General features: G+C 42.8%; 1 protein-coding gene across 4 annotated transcripts in view; it reads right to left on the bottom strand.

Annotated features, from left to right (window-relative positions):
• Positions 1-1,595: 1,595 nt before the first annotated feature.
• GCLC (glutamate-cysteine ligase catalytic subunit) overlaps positions 1,596-23,196 on the bottom strand; it is a 40,428-nt gene continuing 18,827 nt past the window's right edge. For 2 of the 4 annotated variants that reach the window (XM_017651874.3, XM_073224330.1), the window contains 15 exons: positions 21,835-21,947; positions 20,835-21,017; positions 16,893-17,006; positions 15,312-15,370; positions 15,075-15,205; positions 11,501-11,575; positions 10,930-11,046; positions 9,919-10,057; positions 9,346-9,458; positions 8,791-8,883; positions 8,378-8,482; positions 4,850-4,931; positions 4,668-4,768; positions 4,472-4,592; positions 1,596-3,184 (listed from right to left, as the gene is read on the bottom strand). In XM_017651874.3, the coding sequence (XP_017507363.1) occupies positions 2,973-3,184; positions 4,472-4,592; positions 4,668-4,768; positions 4,850-4,931; positions 8,378-8,482; positions 8,791-8,883; positions 9,346-9,458; positions 9,919-10,057; positions 10,930-11,046; positions 11,501-11,575; positions 15,075-15,205; positions 15,312-15,370; positions 16,893-17,006; positions 20,835-21,017; positions 21,835-21,947 (1,758 nt within the window). In that variant the 3' untranslated portion in view covers positions 1,596-2,972. The remainder of the gene's footprint in view (positions 3,185-4,471; positions 4,593-4,667; positions 4,769-4,849; positions 4,932-8,377; positions 8,483-8,790; positions 8,884-9,345; positions 9,459-9,918; positions 10,058-10,929; positions 11,047-11,500; positions 11,576-15,074; positions 15,206-15,311; positions 15,371-16,892; positions 17,007-20,834; positions 21,018-21,834; positions 21,948-23,196) is intronic. The other 2 variants (XR_012126107.1, XM_073224329.1) reach the window with 2 other exon arrangements.

Raw genomic sequence — 23,196 nt, 5'->3', positions numbered from 1 at the left:
CATTGCTTTTAATGCATCTTCCATTACTTAACTTTGTAATGTTTCATTTCACAGAAAGTTAAGAATGAAAGGAGCTTTAGGGATGAGCCAGCTAATTTCAACCTCTACTTACTAAGAAAATGCAAACAGTCTGAAGAGTTTATCTTTCCCAGCCAAGGTCACCCACCAATGTTTCCCTATTTCCAATCCAGACCTCATCAGTTCCTTCTAATTTATACTTTTCTAAATACCCCTTGGTATGTATGTTCAGAAGTGTTTACAGGGAATGTTAAATATTTACACAAAAGCAAAATGGAGAGGAGGGAGCAGGTGGTAGATAGAACTCAGCGGCCTATCTTCAGGGAAAGGGAGGGAAGCCTTCACCTAAACAGAAGGCTTATTAGCAGCACCTCTAAAACTTTTGCATTTAGCAGCTTACTTACAGTTCTGAAAAGGCACCCTTAACTAACCCACACCACATCTTAGATTTCTATGTGTCTCTTGGCTAATTCTTGTGTAGGTGGAGGCTTAGAAGGAGGCGGCATGGCAGACTCCTTGTGTCTCAAGGGCAAGGCTCCTGAACAGCCTCAGGGATGAGCCAGGTGGCTGGGGCAGGGACATCCTGGGACCAGGAGGAAACCTCATTAATCCAGAAGCATTGACAGGCAGGAAACGAGACTGTGGCTTAGAAGTAGGCTAAGTAATAGCCAGTTGTATTTTAAGTGAGGGTCTAAGAGTCTGGGCTTGGCCACAGCTATTTCCACCAGGGAGAAGCCCTTTTGCTTGTCTCAACATTGATAGTTTGTTCCTAAAACTGAATTCACAGCTGTAGGCATGTGGTAAAAGCTTATGAAAGGTGGTGTTTACTTTCTGTCTTGGGTATGAAGAATTATTAAAAAGCTGGATATAGCACAGTAGGATGAAAAGTGTCATTTGAGATTTATAATTGATTTGTCTATAACTGAGGTACAGAAATGATCTAAGCCCTTGTTACTCGACGTTGCCCACAGACCAGCAGTGTCAGCATTTCCTGGGAGCTTGTTAGAAAGGAGGGAACACAGGCCTCACCCCAGGCCCACTGAACCAGAATATGCACAATACTAAGGCCCCCCACATGCAAGAGATGTTTATGCTGATTCGTTTTAAGTCCTGCCCCAGGGTCACTCAGTTCACGCAGGTAGAGCTCTGAGGAACGTGGACTGGCCAGGTGAGGAACGTTTCACATGAACTGGGGGCTGGGGGGTAGGAGAACGATGTTGACCCAGACACATGGGTTGCAAACAGCTCTTGGCAGAACTTGCTGATTCAGCCTAAACATCTCCAGCTTAGACTACGTGCTCACAGCACCCACGTTACTCAGTACTCACCAGTGACCACTGACTCAGCACGCGGTGGTTTGGAGAAAGGAAGAATTCACTTCCAGCCACACAGTAAGTTCCTCCCCTCCCCTCAGGGGGTGCCAGCTAGTAGGGGAGACCAGGTGTCTGTTCTCATCACTATGCTTCTTTCTAAAACATCACAATGAAGAAATACCATGGAATATCTGGGTTACTTAAACAACCCCCACCCCACCAGCCATTTAGTTGTAGAACTCACACATTTAAGAGCCTTGAGAATGCTAATTCCATTCTTTTATTTCCTCATACCACAAACAGTTTATCTGCCGCCTTTGTACAACCTGATTTATACAAGCAAACTGCAAATGAAAAACAGGCATTCTTTAATCCTCTAAAATGCATGTATAAAATAGAGCACAAACCCTACTATTTATACATAAACAGGCTTTGAAGCAGCTTTATCACAATTTCTTAAAATTAGCATTATAGCTGAAATATTTATGCCTGTAAAGGTTTGCATCATCGACTATACAGTTATTTCAGAAGCAGTTAAGACTTTCAATTGGGGAAAAGAAACCTTCAACAAAAAGCTCTAACAACAATTACGATAAATTATTTACAATTAAACATTTAGGGTCCTGATTCACAAAACTTTGTACATGTCATGATTTACTTGAGTTTCAGAGAGAAGGTAAGCAGCATGTAGAATATTCCCTGGGGTAAAATCAAGGGTGGATGGCTTTTTGAGAATGTCTGTTGATATGCTGACTGCAAGCTAGAGAAAAAGTAACCACACAGAACTGCAGCTACTGCATTTGATTTGAAAATGTAAGTATATAGCAGCCATCAGACTGAACGGCCACACAGAAGAGCAAATTTGGCGCCATTTTGGACATTATTCCTGGCATAATAAGGAAGAGAAATGATTCTTGTTTTCATTCAACAAAATTCACCCCAATAATCACTACGTGTAAACTTGGGGTAATAGTCTCCTTGGCTTCCTGTAAGTTGTTTTTAATGCCTGAACAGCAAATTTTAACAAATACACGTAACAGCCTTTAGTTCAGTGGGTTTTTATTTAGGGATGAAAGCTTGGGGCAAGGTGACCAAGTGGTTAGCCATTCAAATTAGAAAAGAAACACCACAGATAAGCTGCCAAAATCCAAAATTACCTTTGAAGTACTTTAGTGGATTCGAGAGTGACTCCACGTATATGACAAAGGGGAGGACGCAACAACTGTTTGTAAAGTGAATCAGGCCCTAAGTAAAGTCTTTAAAAACCCCCCAAATTTACAGTAAACATTTTAAACTCTGGAATGCAGTATAGTACAATTACCGGTACAGGACATTTGCAGAACTGTTCAGACAGTACTTGTTCCAGAGTAAGAATCACAAAAATGTACAAGCCAGTTCATGACCTCAGATCTAATGTTATTAAAATACATTGTAAATCATAAAAATACTTTACTATGTGTATGTACACTGTATAAACTCTAGATTTACCTACTGAAGGAAAACCTCTAAGCCCCGTGCTGTCTGCCTGGCCCAGCAGACAGGGCAGCTCTGTCATTTGGTCTTCATGCTACACACGAGGGCAGAGGGGGCTGCAGGCGGCTCCTCGCTGGGAGAGCCACGCGCTCGCCTTCCGCCGCACGTCTAGCTGGAAGAGTCACTTTTACTCCCGCCGTATTTTACTTTCCTAAATGCTGGTCCTAGTAACTCGGGGCATTCACATAATTCATTAGCAATCTGGTTACACTTTAATATAAGGCTATAGTTTATTTCATCAGTTATTACACTGTCTTGCTTGTAGTCAGGATGGTTTGCAATAAACTCCCTCATCCATCTGGCAACTGTCATTAGTTCTCCTGAAAAAAAATTTTTTAAGACAAATGTAAGTTAACAGAAGTACCTTCTTTTTTTTTTTTTTTTTTTAATGAGTTGTCATTTAGGGGCCAGAATAAACACAATCCTGAAGAAAAATCAGGATGACCTTTTGGTATAGCTACATGGAAGGTGTTGGGCAAAACACGTTTTCCCCTGGTGTTTGAAGAATTCCTCCTAAGAAAGAGTTTTAAGCTGCAGGTAACTAGGATATGCACATCCCGCTGCCTCCCACACTACCAACGCTTAAGAAATGGGAGCTGCTAGGGATGTAATGTTCGCCGTGAGGACTCCAGCTAACACTGCTGTGTGGCACAGAGGGGAGTTGGTAAGATCAGAGTCTGTGTTCTCATCACAGAGAGTTCTTTTTCTTTTCTTGTATGTATCTAAGATGATGGATGTTAACTAAACCTATTGTGATAATCATTTCAAAATATGTAAGGCAAAGCATTGTGTTGTATGCCTTAAACTTGTACAGCGATATATGTCAGTTATTACTCAAACAGGAAAAAAAACAGGAGCCCGTATGTGTGTACTAGAACATGTGTCCCCCACTCAGCCAAAGGCACAGACTTTATATGCTCATATCTGAAGGCCACTTTAGGGTTGGTAGGGTCTTGAGTTTCCCAGAATATCTGATTGCAGAGGTGGAAAGAATGAGGACTAGTAAGTAGAGGAAATGAAGGGACACATAGGCTGTTCAGGGGCGGATGTCCTCGATGACTCCCAAGTTTGCAGAAGCCTCAAGTGACGTCCAGGGGCCATTACCATCAGTACTGTCACTGTTATTCACAGCTGAGGCCTCCCCTGAGCCCGGCACTTGTTAGCGTTGAGGAGATCATGCTGACAGTGTCTAACACAAAAGGGGGTTCTTGGGGTGCTCACTGTACGCAGGCAGGCTGAAGAATCTGACTTTCTAGCAGTGTTGCCTATTAACCTACAGTTATTGAGCCCAATGAAAAGAGCCCATGAGGATGAACAGCACACACAGCTGGACATAAAAGACAAAGAGGCAATCCAGGTACTGGACTAAGATGCCCTCAACTTCAAGATGCATTACTGTTATGAACTGGTAAGAAAAAAACCTAATTAAACTGCAACTGTTAATTATAAGGCATATCCAACTGCAGAGATGTCAAATGTGAAAAGGCGGGCATTGATAAAATATGGCACTTCACCAAACTACTTTAAGAAACTGAATATTCTAGGATTGTAAGGTTGTGCCTATATTATGAGATTCAAAAAAGGAAAGAAAACAAAGGCTACCGTACCAGATGCTCTCTTCTTAATCAGCTTTAGGTAGTTCAGGATGCTGCATCTGGTGTCCACATCCACTTCCATGCTTTCAAGGTAAGAGTTCAGAATCGGGATTAGCCCAGGAAACACACCTTCCTGCAAGAACCAGGACACGTCATTAGCTCTGTGCCCGCTGCTCTAGCGACGAGGTGCGCGGTACCGGGCCCCTACCTTCCCGTTGATGATGGTGTCTATGCTCATCAGGGTGCACTCTGCGGCCAGCTCCGGGCTGCTCTGGCCCTTACCACAGCCGTCCACCACAGCATTGCCACCTGTCGGAGGAGAGCACAGAGGACCTTTAGTGGCTTTGTGGCCCACAGTGACCCTAGAAATCCAGAAGAATGTAGTAATACCTTTGCAAATATCTTTCCTGAAATAAAATCTTTCTTGCAAGACAGCATCTCGTTTCTGTGCAACTTTCATGTTTTCATCAACCTACGGGAGAAAAATAATCATGCCTATGTCAAAACATTTTTGATTAAGCACAGACGGATGTCATGCTGCCATCCTCACGTGTGCAATTAGGACTTGCTCCTCAAGGATTCTACTTTCTCCTCCAATGCCTTCTGGTCGGACGAACAGACTTGTGTAGGGCCTGTGTCATCCAGTCACAGACTAGCAGGTACTTTTTAATAACAACTGGGGAAGTCTAAGAGAACCTTACTTTAAAAAGCATAACAAAAATTTATGTGGTGGTCTGCATTCCAATGCACATGACTGAACTTGTAAGAAATCTACACGGGCAGGTGGTTGGTTCCCTTACACAGCAACTCGTCCGAGGACCCGGGGTAAGGAAGGCAGAGAACCCCGTTATCCTGACTTCTGTAGAGCTCTGCTCTCCCTACCACTGGGGTCTTGCTGTCCTGCGTTGGGGAGGGAGGGGAAGAGTCAGGTCGTCACATCTGGAATAAGGTTAGCCTCCAAGGGCAGAGGGTCACCAATGCTGCTGCCCACCTGGAGGCTCTGGCAGTGTCAGCTCATTCACAAGCCTCCAAAACTCCTCTTTGTGAATTCTCCATTTCTCCAATGACTTTCCAAAACCTTCAAAGCAGAGCTTTTAAAACTCTTTAGTTGTAGCCCCTTATTTCCTATAAGGAAATCTTATGGGAACCTCCATATCCAAAGTAGACAACGTTTGCTTGTACAAGCGCTCAGAGTGCTTGTTTTCTTTGGAGATGTGGCCCTTCTTTAGAATTTCTTTGAGGGCAGGAGTTAGAAAATTCTTTAAGAATACTTTCCAGTTTTAACAACTGGTATTGGGAAAACTGGACAACTACATGTAAGAGAATGAAACTGGATCACTGTCTAACTCCATACACAAAAGTGAATTTGAAGTGGATCAAAGACCTGAATGTAAGTCATGAAACCATAAAACTCTCAGAGGAAAACACAGGCAAAAAATCTCTTGAATATAAACGTGAGCAACTTTTTTCCAGGACACATCTCCCTGGGCAAGGGAAACAAAATAAAAAATGAACAAGTGGAACTACATCAAAGTAAAAAGCTTCTGTACAGGAAAGGACACCATCAGCAGAACAAAAAGGAATCCCACAGAATGGGAGAATATATTCATAACTCATCTGATAATGGGTTAACACCCAAAATATGAAGAACTCACATGCCTCAACACCCAAAAAACAAATAACCTGATTAAAAAATGGGTGGAGGACCTGAACAGACACTTCTCCAAAGAAATACAGATGGCTAACAGGCACATGAAAAGATTTCCCACATTGCTAATCATCAGGGAAATGCAAATTAAAACCACAATAAGATAAAACCACCACTAATCAGTTAGAATGGCCACTGTCCAAAAAGACAAGAAATAACAAATGCTGGTGAGGATGCGGAGAAAGGGAACCCTCCTACACTGCTGGTGGTTATGTAAATTGGTGAAACTGCTGTGGAAAGCAGTATGGCGGTTCCTCAAAAAAGTAAAAACAGAAATACCACTTGACCCAGTAATTTGTCCAAAAAAAACCAAAATCCCTGGTTCAGAAGACATATGTACCCCTATGTTTATGCTGCACTATTTGCAGTAGCCAAGATATGGAAGCAACCCGAGTGTCCATCAATGGATGAATGGGTAAAGATGTGGTACATATACACAATGGAATATTATTCACCCATAAAAAGAAAAGAAATCCTCCTATTTGCAACAACATGGATGGATCTAGAGGGTATTATGCTCAGTGAAATAAGCCAAGGAGAGTAAAGACAAATACCATATTTCACTTATTCGTGGGATATAAAAACAAAGCAAAACAGAATGAACAATACAGCAGTAGACTCACAGACACTGAGAAGTGACAAGTGGTTACCAAGGGGAGGGTGAAGGGAATAAAGGGGCACAGTAATTCACAATCACAGTATAAGCTGGTCACGGGGGTGGGGGTGGGGGTGGAGATGGTAGAACAGCATGAAGAGTGCAGTCAATGATTCCGTAATGTCCTGCTATGTTAATAGACAGCGATTGCACTAGGTAGGGTGAGGATGTGATTATATGGTAATTGTTGACCCACTGTGTGGTATATTTGAAACCAACATAAGGTTGTATATCAATGATACTTCAATTAAAAAAAAAAAGAATATTTTCCAGTTTCCTGAATTAATACTTCACTGAGGATGATATATACTTTATACTGTGCAAGCCCAGTTGGGCCCTTCCCTTTAAGTCTACTGGAAGTTCTAAATTTTCCATTGTCTTTCAGACATCTATTCCTATTTGGCTGACACGTGACTTCCTTCAAGGCTGGGTGGGGCGGGTGGGGCAGGTGCGGGCCTGCAAACCCCTCGCGGAGGAGGTAGGGAGCAAGCCACCACGGGGCAGATACTGGGCTGACGGGTTCCTTCCTCCCATGCCCGCCATGACACAGCCGCTCTGCTCCTTTCTCTGGCCCTAAGCCCACGGCAGACCCCTCGTTCTGCCCAGCAGCCTTAGCCAAGGAACCGAAGGCCTGTTTACTTGCTCCCACCCCCTGGGCCAACTTACTTGCATTGTTCCATGGTTTTGCTGGGAAACTGCTTCCAGAAAGCTTTTTTGGTTTTTGTTGAGCTGGGGCTGATTAACTGTGACTTGTTTTTTTCTGATAATCCAATATCATCTACATTGTCCAGAAACATCTCCAGTTTGCCTCCACTGAGGTGACCTTTCCTTGCATTCCAGTAGTTGCACTTTCCCCTCCCCCTCCTAATTTAATATTATAACCAAAATGGGATTTGGGAGAGGAGGATATCAGTTTGTGGGACTCACTCCAACCATCACTTTGACTCAAAAGCCTCCACAAATACACTGGTTTTCAAATGCAACCCTAAATTCAAAGAGGCTATGGGTAAAATTGCAGTACTTCCAGAATCTCCCGCCTGGCCTTAGTGCATCTCCATATTAGTAGGTGTTTCCAAGGGGTGGGGAGATGTAGTCCATCTCCATATCAAGAGGCAATTACAAGGGGGAGCCAGGGTTTTGCACCCAGGTTGGTCACAAAGACACAGGCAAGCAGAAGTAGTGGACAAGTGCTTGTAAGCAATAAATGGGTTTCTCCCACTTTATCTCTCCCTTTGACTGATTTTGGTTTCAAAGGTATTTCGCCCTGGGCTGATAAAATAGTCCCACTCCCACTACCTCGGAGTTACACAGGCTAAAGAGTTGTATCTATCAGCACTTTTTTTCCAAGGGTCTCTACCAATGCAGTACCAAAATCTACAGCATAAGCTTAGGCTTAAAAGGGAGAAAAGAACAGGCTAGTGGGAGAAGCATTTTATTCTAAAGGGTGAACAATTTTAAGTAAGGTCAGATTTGCAATAGACATTACATGTAAATGAGCAACAGATAATAATTATGGATATCTCAACCCCATCACTGCACCGACACGCATTCTTACCTTTGACAGCGGAATGAGAAAATCCAGTTTGTACGAAAGGATCACTCTGGTAAGCAGCACCACGAACACCACATACGCAGAGTTCTCGAAGTCTGTTAGCTGAACCTAGATAAGGGGGATCCCAGAGAGGTTACGGATCAACGACCACAAACATGCTCTTCCCAGACAGGCTCCTCCTCGATCACGCCATCCCCAAGCCATCTCCTACTTCCCCAACGGGGTCTGGGAGCCTTCTGCCCATACCTATTTGCAGAAATTAATCCTCCATAGCTTCTGGACTTGATTTTAACATGTACACACTTGATTTGTACTGCCACCCAATTAACCTATGAGCCTCTGCTAAGAGCATCCGAAGAATGACAGGCAGTCGGGACAGGTGCATTTGAGTCAGCTCCTGCCGACGCGCGGCTTACCTCCATGGGTCGGAATTCTACTCTCCATCCAATATCAGAGTTTGGAGGAGGAGGCTTAAATCTCATGGTCTGCCAATTTGTGGACTGAATATTCTATAATAAAAAAGCAGAGAATCAAAGTAAATTTCCACATGTCCGGGAAAATGTTAAAACGGTTTGATATTTGATAGGGAAGAAGGTGGTTCACACCAAATACCATCTAATTACAAATATAAAAGGTACAATTTAAGATTTTCTCAGTGTAGGCCTGCTAGGAAAACAGAACAGCAAGTCGGGTGACCGACTGAAATAACTGATCGCATTGTTTTTGTGCAGCATGATTGAATTTTTTATGTTTATGTGAACAAGAGACAACACTGAAGAAAAAAATTCCGAGTTGGAGATACTACCATTCATAAAATAAGCATACTTTAAACCAATTAAAATTTGCTTTTAGTTCTTTACCACCCTGGGTAATGAAAGGCACATGAGATTTTGCTTGTCACGAATTCTTCACAGGTACAGGAAACTGCCTCCATCTTGGTTAGTGAAATGCATTTAAAACAGAGGAGATACCTCAAAGTGGTCAGACTCATTGGCATCGTCCAGGTGTATCTTCTCTTCAAACAGAGTCAGTGGGTCTCTAATGAAGAGATGAGCAACATGCTGGGCCAGGAGATGATCAATGCCTGTGAAGAGAGGCCGCACCGGACTCACTTTGGAGCTCCAGATAACACTGTTCTCTAAGTCCAGCAAGCAGACAGGACAGCTCAGGAAGTTTGAGGAGAGGGTTTTCTAGAAGCTTAGGAAGTGGCTGACTTGTTCAGTATTTGCATGTCACCCAGGATTTCATCCTATGAACCTTGGGGAAGTGTCAGTTTTATTCACTACTTACACAATGCCTGTTGGGCACTGGTGTGGACCTAGATACAGACCTCCAAAGTAAGTTCCTTTTGCTAAAAGTCAAGAAGATCTCACAAGTATTTGGAACTTGAAACGTTAGGAACAAGCAGCCTCACAAGAAAAGTTAGAGACTTCACACTAAAAATAGAAACCAGACCAGGAGTCAGCAAAAAAGTTGAAAAGAGTGTCGAAGAACTAAAGGCGTACAATCAAATCTAGAAAAAAGGAAAAGGAATGGCTGCTCACCTTCCTGCAACAGTTGTTGGTAGATTTTTTTATCTATCGTCAAGTCGATGTCATTATATTTCTCCCCACACTCAGATAAATAGCTGTCTATTGAATCGTATCGTGACTTACTAATCCTATAGTTATTGTTCTTCAGGGGCTAGAATTGAAAAAAGAAAAATGAATGACTGCCATATAAAATGATGTCAAAACTAATGCCCCAAATAATTACATTAAAATGCTATATATTAAGCTAGGAAAATAACTGCCAAAGTAAAAAGTAAAAATAGAAACTTTTAATGTAAGACAAAACCAGCAAAATGACTTCTCTTTTAAAGTTTGTTTCTGCTTTGAAAGCACGTCCAACAACTTACAAACAATTACATGAAGACCAGAGCAGGGGGAGTACAGCCCTGGTTGGGAACATCAGAATCACTTTTGAGGGCCCCTTTAAAAATACCAATGTCCAGTTCTGGAGGTAGCCGTTTATTAGGACTACGATGGGCCTGGGTGTCTATTTTTAAAAATCTCCATGGTTCTGATGCATACTCTTGGTTGGAAAGATGCAGGGTGACAGCTCAACATGCACACCACTGACCTATTGTTATGAGGCAAACCTAACCCCTTATGTGGAGCAAAGGAATCTTTGACAAAAGGTTACACACCTTACATAGAAATTATTGGATACAAAGCATTCATGAGCACCACAAAGCCTTTTGGTAAAATCAGCCACTAGCACTGACTTTCAAAATGTATAAAAATTGCACTACTAATTTTAGGAGGAAACAAACACAAATTTCAACAATGATGAAGATTTCCCCACCCAAACCAAATCACATTTCCCATACATTCACCCCAAACATGCACCAAAGACCAGAAACTTAAGACAGGTTTATAACCTGCGAGTTTCATCCCATAATGAGTAACCCACTCAAGACAAAAAATTATGGGAGACTTCAAAACTGCAAGTAGTTACAGTAACCCCATTTTACTTGCTTACTCTAAAAGGTTATTAAGGAAAATCATTCCCACCTCCAGTCCTCTCTCCTCCCGAGTTCTATCATCGACAGATGCAGAAATTACTCCCCAGCGACAGTCGATGTCTGACACATAGCCTCGGTAGAAAGGGGAGGCAGCACTCAATGCCATCTGAAAATAAACAAAAGTCAGCACCTGCAGGTCCAAAGTGTTGCGTATAAATGCTGATAAAAGCTCCATGCAATTATCTCTGGTCAAGAAAAATCAGTTTGTTCAACCACTGTGGGGTTCTCCCACATCCGGGTGTGTCTGCTTTCTCAGAGGGACGTACACCAGAAGTGTATCTGGATTTGGTTCATTTAAATACTCCTCACTATTAGGTGAGGACACAAAGGATGGGACAGAGAAAACAGCTACAGGGAAACCTGACACTTTAACACATAAATATCTTATTAGCAACAGTACGCCTCTAGTGAGATTCATCCCACTACTCTAAATCTGCATACTCTATTTACATCATTTCTGAATGGAGTCTTAACTGGACTTAAAGAACACACAGTAACTTTTGCACATGTAGTCTTTCTCTTATACAAAGTATTAAAAATAAGATGTAATTTCTACTTACAACAATTGGGCAGATAGTGGCCAACTGATCATAGAGGTATCTGGCCTCAGATATGCTGCAGGCTTGGAATGTTACCTGTTGAAGAGTTACAAGTTACCAACAATGAAAAATCATTAACATCATCCCCAAGGAGTAAAGCCCCCATGAGAGAGAGAGAGACAGAGAGAGAGAGAGACAGAGAGAGAGAATGGCTGGAGAAGAGAGGGGGCGTGGTATGTGATGGTCATTCCATTGACGACAGTGTTTAAGACAGGAGTTGTGTTAAAAAGTTGTCTTGGATGAATTTTGCTAGCAAATGGTATTTAATCATATTCACACTAATATAAATAACCATGTTCCTAAGTTAAATAAGATGAAGAAGTCAGAGATGAAAAATAAGTAACTAAACGGTGAGCCCAGCAAGGTATTTCCTCGTCCACTGACTTATTTCCTTCCACAGCTGAGGAGTTATATCAATAAAAGGGATTTGGGGATGCTAATGACGGAGTTCAAAGTTCCCTGGTGGCAGTATGGGGAATGGCTTGGAAGGGGGCAAGTCTGGAGGAAGGGGGAATAGTTGAAACACTGCAACTGTCAAGGAAAAATTAAGGGGGGCTCGTGGGAAGAGGCACGCCAGAGTCAAAGTAGCCGGTTCTGGTGACCAGTGGGGTGCCAACCACAGGGCATGACTTAAGTTTTGGCTTGGGTGTTCCTAGGGCAGGCAGGAGGCAGGGGCATTGTGGCACAATGGGCTCAAGAAGCCAGGGACAGACAGGAAAGGCAGCCCTGTCAGTGGCTGGGTCTGCAGGGCTGGTGCCCAGGAAGAAGAATCTGAGCTGGAAATATTTGGGAAGTAGGCTCAGATGATGTCGTGCACATGGGCGGATCACGCCGGAAGCCCGCACAGGACGGGAAAGTAGAGCATTTAAGAACTAGGCAGAGAAAAAGATCACATGATTCATACAAATCCTCTAAAAATAATTACTCAAAGGAAACAAAACAAGCCATGTTTCCTTTGGAGTGGCAGATGAAGCAAGAACACAAATCCTGGCTGTTAGCACATTTGTATTAACTGCAAATTGGGAACAGTTTTAATTTCCTCTGTTATTTAATAATGACATTTTCAGTTTAGTGTTGGTGCAGGAAATAATTTAAGTGCTTACTACTTTAACTGCAGCTGAGTGAATATGCTTATTATTACAGTCCCAACCTGCTATTGGCAATAGTTTTAGCCAGGTCTCAACGTCTTTTTTTTTTAACAGCACGGAATTTCTGTTGGGGACTCACATGTCTACCTGCTGAATTAGTACGGCATTCCACGTCCTAGTGTGGCCTCTGATATACTAGACAATTCACAGGCAAATCCTGGAAAAGTCAACTCTAGAAAGTATGCTTAAGAAAATGAGTGCCTGGAATTCAATAGCTGATTTACAACAATGAAGTGACTCAGTGATTCTAAACACATTTAGTGACTAGCTCCCTTACCCTAGAGCTGATATAGCTGTCGTCAAATAGGACATCACTGTGGGTAATGGCTTTAATGGGGGAAGGACAAAAAAAGTTCTTACACCTTAGAAAGGTATGAATATACGAAGTTTGGGCTTCTGATGTTTATGAAAGTATCTCATATAAAGAAGAGAAGCAATGTCACTAGGAAACAGGCTAAAAAAAGAGAAAGTATGAAAATAGATGTTAGAAACCTAAATATCTAATCTAAAAATACATCAATTTTGAAACCATGTGATTTTCTTAGGGAGGAAAAAACCTATCACAATATGCATAAGTTTATTGACTGACACTTATTAAATGTTTCCCAAAAAGTTCCCCAAGGGTTGGGACTTCACTGAATGAGGCTAAAATATTTTTTGTTTTGTAAGTCTTCCATTAACCTTAAACAATGACCTCAAAACTACTTTTCCTGCTTTACTGTAATAAGCAGTTTCTACGGTTCCACCGAAGAGCTATGAAGCAGGAATTTCTGCAGTAATTTGTGAAGTTCATCTCATTGGCCCTGCACTTTATAGCATCTGTGCTAATGATTTTTTTAAGTAGAGTATTGAAACTGGGGTGGACATGCCACTGAAAGAAGAAAAACAATCTTAACCCCATGACAAAGCTTAAGCTGGATGGAAAACTGTGTCTGCAGGCAATAAAAATGTTAACCTACCATTAGGACATATTTATTTGTATAAATATAGTGTTTCAAGGGAAAAAGAACATCGCTTTGGCATGGAGCAACGCTGCTGTCTGTGGCAAAACACCCTGGTTTAATATTAAACGAAGAAAAAGGGGACAGGCGCTCCAACAGCGCTGATAACATTTTAAAGCTGTGCACTGGAAGTTCTAGAGCTTAATGGTTTTCTTCAAAAGTATTTCTAATTAAGATAGAAAACCAGATATGCAGTTAAAAGTCAAAAGGCCTTTTTAAAAATGAAGTGTGATCTTGGTAAAGAAACGTACTGGTGTATTTGTTTAAAAAACACATTTTATACTGCCTATCTAAGTCAGAAAAAGCAGGGAAATTTTTATGGTTATTTAAGCATTATTTAGCATGGAAAACTCTGACTCTGGCATCCAATTTTGATTATATGTAGTTGCAAAAATAACACATCAGAGGTACTGTGCCAGAAGGGGTGCGTCTATGTTTGAGGGGAAGGGAACTGGGGCTTCGTGGCCTATAGGTTCAGAGTGACCAGACTGGAGGCCTGGGGCCTGACGTGGGGACCAGGCTCTGCACTGCTCCAGGCCTCTAAGGACATAATTTCTAAGCAGCTGAAATAAAGAGAATTAAATAAAATCTCCTTGGACAATAACAGGAGGCCTTTTTTTTTCCTGAAATTTTCAATTTATACATTGTGCAACTCCTACCCCTAACATGATTATTACAGACAAAGGATAAAACAAGTACTTCCATTCATGAAAACAGAGAAGTAAACATTAGCTTGGGTCAGACCTAGAAGGGAATTTAATACAAACCGTTCTTTTAACTGATGAGAGGTCAGAAGAAGGGAAGGGAGTCACCATCCAAACACCTGAGAAGTACCAGCTAAAACCTGAATGCAGGCCCACGAGTGGCCTGGTGAGGTCTGTGCCCTCTTGCCCAGGTCCTACATAAGTGTGGGCACACTTCACGGCCTTGCATGAATATAAAAATCTCAAGTCCAAACAACCCTTCCCTTGGACCACAAAAACCAATAGAGTGCACCCAGAGTTCATTTTCAAAAATAATGAGACTTGAGAGATGTTTACAACCTCCAAGCTAGACGGCCACTAGATGGCAGCACGCGCTAGGCATACAGGAAGGACAGGGCGAGCTATGGTGACAGGGCGAGCTATGGTGACGGAGCTCACATTAATGTTAGTTAACAGCTATTTATCTTCGTGGTCAACTGTAGATTCTGTAAAGTCTGCACCAAGAGATAGCTTCCAATGAATTTACTAAAATGACTTCACTGGCTTTCAGAAGGGCATACCAGCTCCCATTTCAACCTGACTAAAATGTGATTTTTAAAAAGGAAACATGCATGTATAAAGAAAAGTCAGTAAAGAGGAAAGGATGAGGACGCTTTGCCTCTCTGGGCATTTGACACAGTACCTGAAGACAGCAATTGCCCATCCCAAATCCCATGGCATCCATGTAAATGTGGTCGGGCTTGGAAGCCTTCGCTGCCTCCTCCTCAGGAAATGCTTCCACGAATGGAGATGGTGTATTCTTGTCCTTAAATACTGTAATATCAAATTAAAGAAAGAGAAATGAAAAAATGGGTGAGATTCAAGTATCAAACAATTCACCAGGTATCCCTCTCACGGTCCCAGCTCCCTGTAGACTTACTTGGTACGTTGATGACAACCTTCTCCCCTCTCCGATGTCGGATATTCCTTGTTAGGGTACTGGAACAAACAACCAAACAGAAATCGGTCACCTAACCACCACCGTGTAAAAGAAGACTTTGATCATACACAAGCAAGTGGAATGAAATCCCGCCTCAAACTAATTCTCTACAGCAACTCTACAGAAGACTTACAGGCATCAAGATACTCCCAGGGGCTTTGCGGAAGGAATGCTTTGCACTAACACCGTGTCCTTTGGACTTTGCCTTGAAAAAGCCATTTTCTCCCGATTCTCCAGCTCCCTGTAACTTACCGAATTAAGTTCAAAGGTTTGTGGTCTGCCATGGCCTGGTCTTACCCCGTGTTTCTAACATGTCCCACGTTCACTCCCAAGACGTGAGTGGTCACAGTCCTTAGGCAGCCTCGGAGCCCCGGTACCTCACCACTCCTGCCCCGAGTCGGCAGCGTTAACAGTCACCCTCTAGGTCTGTGTCTAATCCAGAATCTACCACGCACACGGTGGCTACCCAGGGCTTGAAATGTGGCTAGTCCTAATGACAATAAGTGTTATGAGGGTAAAATACCAGATTTTGAAGATTTTGTACAAAAATAGAGTAAAATTTCTTACTAGTAATTAAAAAATATTGGTTACATGTTGAAATAATATTTTGAATACACTGGGTTAAATAAAACATATTCAGTTCACTTTTTTTACTTTTTTAATGTGGCTACCAGGAAATTTTAAACTACAGTGGTGGCTTTATTGGGGCTCTGTTGCAAAGAGCTGTCGTAGACTCAGCTTCAGTGCCACCTCCTCCATGAAGCCTGCTTTGATCCCCTAGTCAGAGGCACCCTGCCTTGTCCAAGGAGGAACTCCAGCGCACCCTCTTTTCACATCTGTCGAAATCTATCTTCTCTTGTAGCTGAGTAGCTCTGTTTTCCCCTTAGCACACTGTAACATCTGAAGTTAGGAACAATCTCTATACATCTTTGTCTCCCCTAAAAGACCCTGCGTGTATCAGGTGTACAATGCTGTTGAAGGAATGAATGCCGAGATGTAGTGTCCCTAACATTAGGTCAGCGCCTAGGTTCAGGATGATAGGTGAGACTCAAGGTACAAAGCCAAGATCAGACTGGTGTGGGCCCGAAGCAACTTAAAACCCAAGCATTAAACTACAAACAAACAGACCTGGAAGTTAACGGAACAGAAGGTAGAGAGTGTCTATTATATATGAGGTGTACATATTTTACATTAGCAAAGCATACAGAGTGGGATGAGTAGCTCACTTACAGAGGCGGGAATGGTAGAAATAACGAAAGGAAAGCTCCCCCAAAACAGCTGTTTACAGAATCAGGACTGAAAAGATTCATTCCAGAAGACAGCAGCTCAGCTAATGACTCTAAGATGACTTGGAAAATGGGCAAATCAGCCTGGGTGTGAGCAACAACAATCAGTCGGGATGAGGCTGTGAACAGGGAAGGAATCCCAGCATTCAGGACATGCTCAGTAAGGGCAGGACACGGGACTCAGAAGGCAGCGAGATGTGTGCGGGACACCTGCGCTTACCAAAAGCCAACTTACCTGAAGCGCGGGTGCTTGTTTATTGCTTCGTCAGGAAAGAAGAGGGATTTGGAAGCTCCTCCTTCAACCGGGTTGGGTTTGAACTCGGGCAGTGTGAACCCGGGACAGCCTAATCTACAACAAATTCAAGAACTAAATTGACAGGATTTGATTTGGGGAGTTAATGATGTCTCGCCATCACTGTACGTGATATAACACCTCCTGTCTGTCACTCCCCTTTCCAGAGGCTCTGGCACACAAATGTTCTGTAACTACTGCGCCCCTGTAAGACCCTCTCTTTGTACTTTGTTAGTGTGCTCACCAAGATCTTTTGTGATTGCCACCCTTTACTGACTTTACCAGAGAGCTCAGTTCACTCACTTCCTGCAGAGCACGTAGGTCCTACCCATCCCTTTGTGGAACAGCAAGGACCGATAGCACAAAAGTCCCTTCCCTTGGTCACACCAACTGTCACTGGTCATCCAAAGTGTCTTCCTTTACTAGCTCTGAACCCTCTGATTATGGTTAGACCCCTGCATTCCATCACTGCCCCCATCTCCTGATAAGCTGTTTGAATCTGGAAGCAGTCTCCTGATTTTTACCTTTGCAGGTCACCTAATAAATTCCTTGTAGATTAGGTAATAAGTCTCTACAGATGCCCCCAAGCACCCCAAGATCTCCCTCTGAGCCGTGAAACCCAGCCCTGTTATCTTACTTGACCCCAATAAGAGCTATAACTCCAACACAGAAAACAGAGCTCTGGATTTATCCCTGCACATCCAGCTCAACTTCCACACACTTGAAGGGATGCCACCAGGTCTCTGAATTGAGAATTTGAAGGCCATTGGTAAGGGTGCTGTGAGGGGGAACAAAGACTAACAAAGTTAAGTGACAGCCTAACAAGGGAACCTCTTGTCAGGGCTGAAGATCAGTTGTAGGAAACCTCTGGCTTGAGAGTTAAGACTAGTTCAGGCTTATTTCAACCCCTACCTTTTATAAATTAAGCAACGGTTGGCTGCTATGTCTGTCTTGTGAACAACTGAATTTGCTGATCTTATTTGGAAAACAGCCCCCAGCTGTCAGAAGGGTGCCTGAGAATTCTTGCAGCTGTGTGCATTGTCTACTAGGAGCCTGCAGGTTTGGAAAAGTCCTTTAGAGTGGCAAACTGCAATCTGGGGAATTCTTAGCTAATCAGAATTAGGCTGGATGAAGGAAGAATGACAATGTGTGTTTGGCAGGAAGAAGGCAGATGGAACTCAGATCTTCAGCCTCTTCCAGCACTGTTTTTCTAGACCAGTACTGTCCCACAGGACTTCCTGCAACAATGGAAATGCTTTATCTGTGCCGTCCAGTACCGCTATGGTAGTCACAGCCACAGAAGGCTACGGAGCACCTGAAATGGGGCTAGTGTAATGAGGAAATGATTCTTTCATTGAATTTTAGTTTGATTAATTCAAATTGTCACTTGGCCACTGTTTTGGCCTATAGTTCCACATTACAGAGGATTGCCTTTTTTTCAGAGAAAAATCACACTGTTTATACTTAAGAAACAAAGTACTCCTTTCCTTTTGATCCTGAAATAAAACTTTCCTTATAATTTACTATGGATATAAGGTAAGGCTTCTAAACTAATAATTATTCTTGTTTTGTTTATAAGTCTGAAACTACCTTCCCATAAGTTTTGACTAGACTTTTTTTAAAAAGTTAGATTTTTAGCCTAAAACTTATTCCTCTGTATCAACTCTCCCTTCATAGTAATTTAATAAAAACAAGCTAAATCTTTTTTTTTTAAGGGCAATTATTCCACATGGAACCATTCTCACTTAAGGTAAAAGACACATTAGGTTTAACCAAAAAACTTCCTTCTGTGGCCCAGAAAGAACTATCACTGCCAGTCACTAATATGCATGCCCAAATTCTTAAGTATAAAACACTTCTGGTTTGTGTTATGAACCTCATTTTTTAAAAATTTGCTAAATGAAATGAACAGCACTCTTAAGGTAAAAAAAAAAAAGGAAAACATTAAGAACTTTTTCTTACATTCACTCAAAGTTGTTGAATAGCATCTGTAACCCACCTCTTGACCTTTATTATTCTAAAGTCTCATAATAGCTACCTGCACCCAACAGCCTGGACGTCTCCTTTCCACCCCCGGTTTGCTGGTTTTGCCAATTCCTGACCTGTCCTCTTTTCCCATCCCCACCACCCGCCCTCATCAGGCTGCCCTGGTCTCCCAGCGTGAGCCCCTCCTCAGCTCCTAGGAAGCGCTGCCATCTGGCTACAGCCACACTCGCGCTGCAGCCCCTTAGGAGTTAAATCATGTCAACCAAAATCCCGCTAACATGATCTGGCCCAGCAGTTACCTGCCCAGCGTCACTTTACCCTGCACGGCCACATTCTCGGCACCCTACACACACTAGGCCAGCCAGCTTTCCTCTAGTTCTCAGGAGGCTCTACGCTCCCAACTCCTCCTAGAACTTCCGTTCAGGTTGCCCCCTCTCCCTAGGACACCCCTCCCGCCCCACTCCTACTAAACTCCTCCAAGCCCTTTGGACAGCACTCCAGGGATCCCCGTTGGAGAGGCCTTCCTTTGTAGCCCAGAGCCCCCCCTGACAGCGCTGTCCCCCTCGCCTCCTCACAGCTGCCCAACCTGACAGCCACCACATCTGCAGGTGTTCAATTACTCTCCGTCTCTCCCACAAGACCCATGAAGGCACATGTCCATCTCACAGCTGCGCGGCCACACTGTGCGGGTTTGGTGAGGAGCAGGTACGCAACTACCTGACTGAATGACAGTTCATAATTGTTTTACCTCCTCAAAACAGGACAAAGGGCTGTGCCAGTTCTCTTGCCAGCAAACCTGTTCACCAGCAACAGCTGGAGGCTCTCCCTCTGCAGGGAGAGAGGGACGCGGCCTGTGCAGGCGGAACGAAGGAACCACAGAAAAGAGAAGCCTCTCTAAATGCGTGTGGATGTGCTTAAATAAGGTTTCAATAGTTAGAAGTTACAATGGAGATTTTAAAACAGAAAATTCCTATTAAGTGTCCTTCTAAGACCAATGGTATGACTCTGAATGCCTGTGTTCAATATAGACATTTATCAGATAAAAAAAAGATGGTATAAAAGTAGTTCAAAGTGTTCCAGGCCATGGATACCAATCCCCAAAGGTCTTCTGAACTTTGAGAAGACAACCCTACTCTGTCACAATCTGACAGATATCTAGCACAGATCAGATTTATGATTTGGTAGAACTGCATTCTTATAAAGAGGTCCCATGTAAAACTGTACAATATTTATGTAGCTCATTCTAAGAACATAATTTCACTATTTATATTTACTTTGTATTTCCTTCTGTGAATTTTTAGCATTCACTAGATTTGATGACTAGTCCCAAATTCCCTTTTTGAGCACAACACCCAAACCTGACCTAAAGACTCTCCTTGTTCACAGTTAGCAGGTACCAAGAGTACCTGGGGGTCACGCATGCCAGCCCCTCCCACAGGAGACCCTCTGATCTGCCACCAATACCACCATATGCTAGTAGCCAAATAGGCACGAGGCAGCAACTGCTACCATCGAGTGAAGAACCCTTGGTAATTATCAGACTCACTGTTCCCTACAAGGTCAGAACTGCTTGGCAGACGTGCTGGCCCCTCCACCCCAACCCCCACCTGGGATGGCTACCACCACATGGCTCATCAGAACACGGGGGGCCTCATGGCCTTTCCCAGCAAGCCCGGATGAGTGTTCTCACTGCAGTGCTTCGGGCCACCACCCACTGACTGAACCTGACATCTTAATTTTTGCCTGCAGCTCTAATATTACAGATTCTATCCAATGCAGTAGGTAGCACTGTCTGTAAAGTATGAGAACTGTACGGTCAAATGCTTGGGTTATGATCTGTTCTTCTTTATAAGCTAAAGCTCTGAACTGTTTGCTGGGCATGTCAATACAGGTGCTAACCTAGGGAATGAAGTTATTGTGCAAACAGCCTGATTTTCTTCTAATAAAGAAGTTGCCTCCTTCCGACGTTTTCTCATGTTGTCTTCGACTGTGTTGAACTCAGACATCGTTCCTCCGTACGGCTGTCCAGGCGTGCCTTCAATCATGTAGCTCCCGTACTCCGGTCTCCAAAGGGTAGGATGGCTGCAGAGGAGAAAAAGTTTCATTCCATCTTATTCTTTTGCTGTGGCCAACTTAACTTTTAGAACTTAAAAGGTGCTTTAAAAAATTTAGAAACCATTAGGTAGGAGTGAAGCTGAGAACTCCTTTACAGTTCCTAAAGCCTGTTAATTTTCCATAGCTCTTCAACCACACAAGGGTTTAGAAAGTCCTGGGTCCAAAATATGTACAAATACCTGAAAATGCACACAGGGCACTCACTGTCCATGACAAGCTAACCCACTTTGTGGGAAAAGAGATGAGGCCTTATAGGCTCTTTCAGATCAACGCTCGATTGAAAACTCAAATGCTGCCTCCCAAAAAGAGCAGAAAAACAACCTGGAGGGTACATGCCCTCTTCACCTCTTGTGTACTTAAATATTTAAAAAATATCCTGCAGCCAGACAAAACCTGTCTGCGCGTTTTATCTGCACCACGGTTTGTGACCTCAGTCACGCTTTAGCAGTTCTTTTTAACAGTTAATAGTAACAGGCTTTATATTGAGTTTACCATTCTAAATGCTTTAATATACTAATGTGTTTAAAATATCAATACCCTACAAAGTAGGTATTATTATTATCCCTACTTTACAGAGGAGGAAACTGAGGTACAGACAAGTTAAGTAACTTGCCCAAGGCTACCCAGCTATTAAGTGGCAGAACCAGGATTTGAACCCAGGCAACTTGGAGGCAAAGCCCAGGCTCTACGGTGCTAGGCTATCCTGTGTCCTCCGTGTCTGAGGAAAGCGCCTGTGTTAGCAGTTCTGACAGGCTCAGGAATCCTAACGTGAGCCTCAGCTTACTTTGGGTTTGTCTTTTCCCCCCTTTCTTGTAGAGTTTCCAGAACTTCTTCTCCAGACAGGACCAACTGGACTTTTTTATTTTCATGATCAAAAGACACCAACATGTACTCTACCTATTGAAAATAAAGGAGAGAAAGATTAACATTCTTTTAGACTCTTGCTCAGGCCCTTTGAAGCCTGGGAAATATGAAGACTGGAGAGGCCCAGAGTAACTCGAGGCAGCAACATTTGCTTGCGCTACCTCATGAGTGTCTTTTGCATAATATGAAAATCCGGAGAAAACGGTCAGTTCAGTAGTGGCATTGTTTGAGCATAAAAACTCTTACTCAATTTTTTCTTTCCCCTGTTCTATTTAACAACCTATAGAAAGACCAGGATGCCTATACTTCAAAAGAAGAGCATTTCAAGGCTAAGATTCTACAAATTACAGGTGCAAGATGAAGCTGCATTTTAAAATTTATTTCCTCAATTAGCTTACTGTAAGTTTATGAAAATGGTAGTCTGGGCATTCTCATCACCTTAGAGTATGCCCACTGGGAGGTTACTGAATAATCCTAATGTAAGTCCCAGGATCAGCAAGTTGTCACAATCATAAACATTGATATGGAGAAGTTCTTTCAGGAGTTTCAACAACTTAGTTTTAGTTTTTCAATGATTTAAGACAGCTTCCCACTCTGAAACTACATAAAACCATATAAACCATGGTTTTAATGGAAGCATATAAAATTTACTGTGCAAGGTGCACTAGTGCATTTAGAACAACAGCTGGTGGAATTCTGATAAAAACCAAGAGCTGAAGACCAAAATAAGACTCTTCTGGGCAGAGTACAAATAGAACCTGCTTTTGTGTTTCCTGAAATCACATGCTTTACATCATGACAGTTGGTATAGTGAAGATTACGAATCACGATTTATGATTGAAAAAACCCACATTATTATCCAAATGTAAGTGAAAAGGTATGGAATTGGATCATCCAGGCAAATACTTGAGAGCACACTTTGCACAAAACACTAAGACGGAGAAGAGAAGAGGTGGTGAACTGGCGCCCTCACGATGCAGCCAGGTGGCAGATGTACTATTTGGCTTACCATAATATTAAAAAAAAAAGGCAGGCAGCAATAATACATCCACCATCTACCTGAGATTTCAGATGTAAACCCAGATTCCCAGCCTTAAACACAAAGGCCCAGAAACGCAGCACTAGGCCGCAGTCCTGCTGGGCTGGGTAAGGGCGGCTCTCCTCCGAAGGGGATGCTCTGGTCTGTGTAACCTGTTCTCATTTACCTTCACCTGCCTGGTCTTAGAACAAGTTTGAGTCAGCCAACCCTACCACAATTACAGTAACATTCAAGAGACTGTTT

The sequence above is a fragment of the Manis javanica genome, chromosome 16 (assembly GCF_040802235.1).
Source record: "Manis javanica isolate MJ-LG chromosome 16, MJ_LKY, whole genome shotgun sequence".
NCBI lineage: Eukaryota > Metazoa > Chordata > Mammalia > Pholidota > Manidae > Manis > Manis javanica.
Note: the sequence above shows the minus strand (reverse complement) of the source record. Positions and strands in the feature narration are given on the sequence as shown.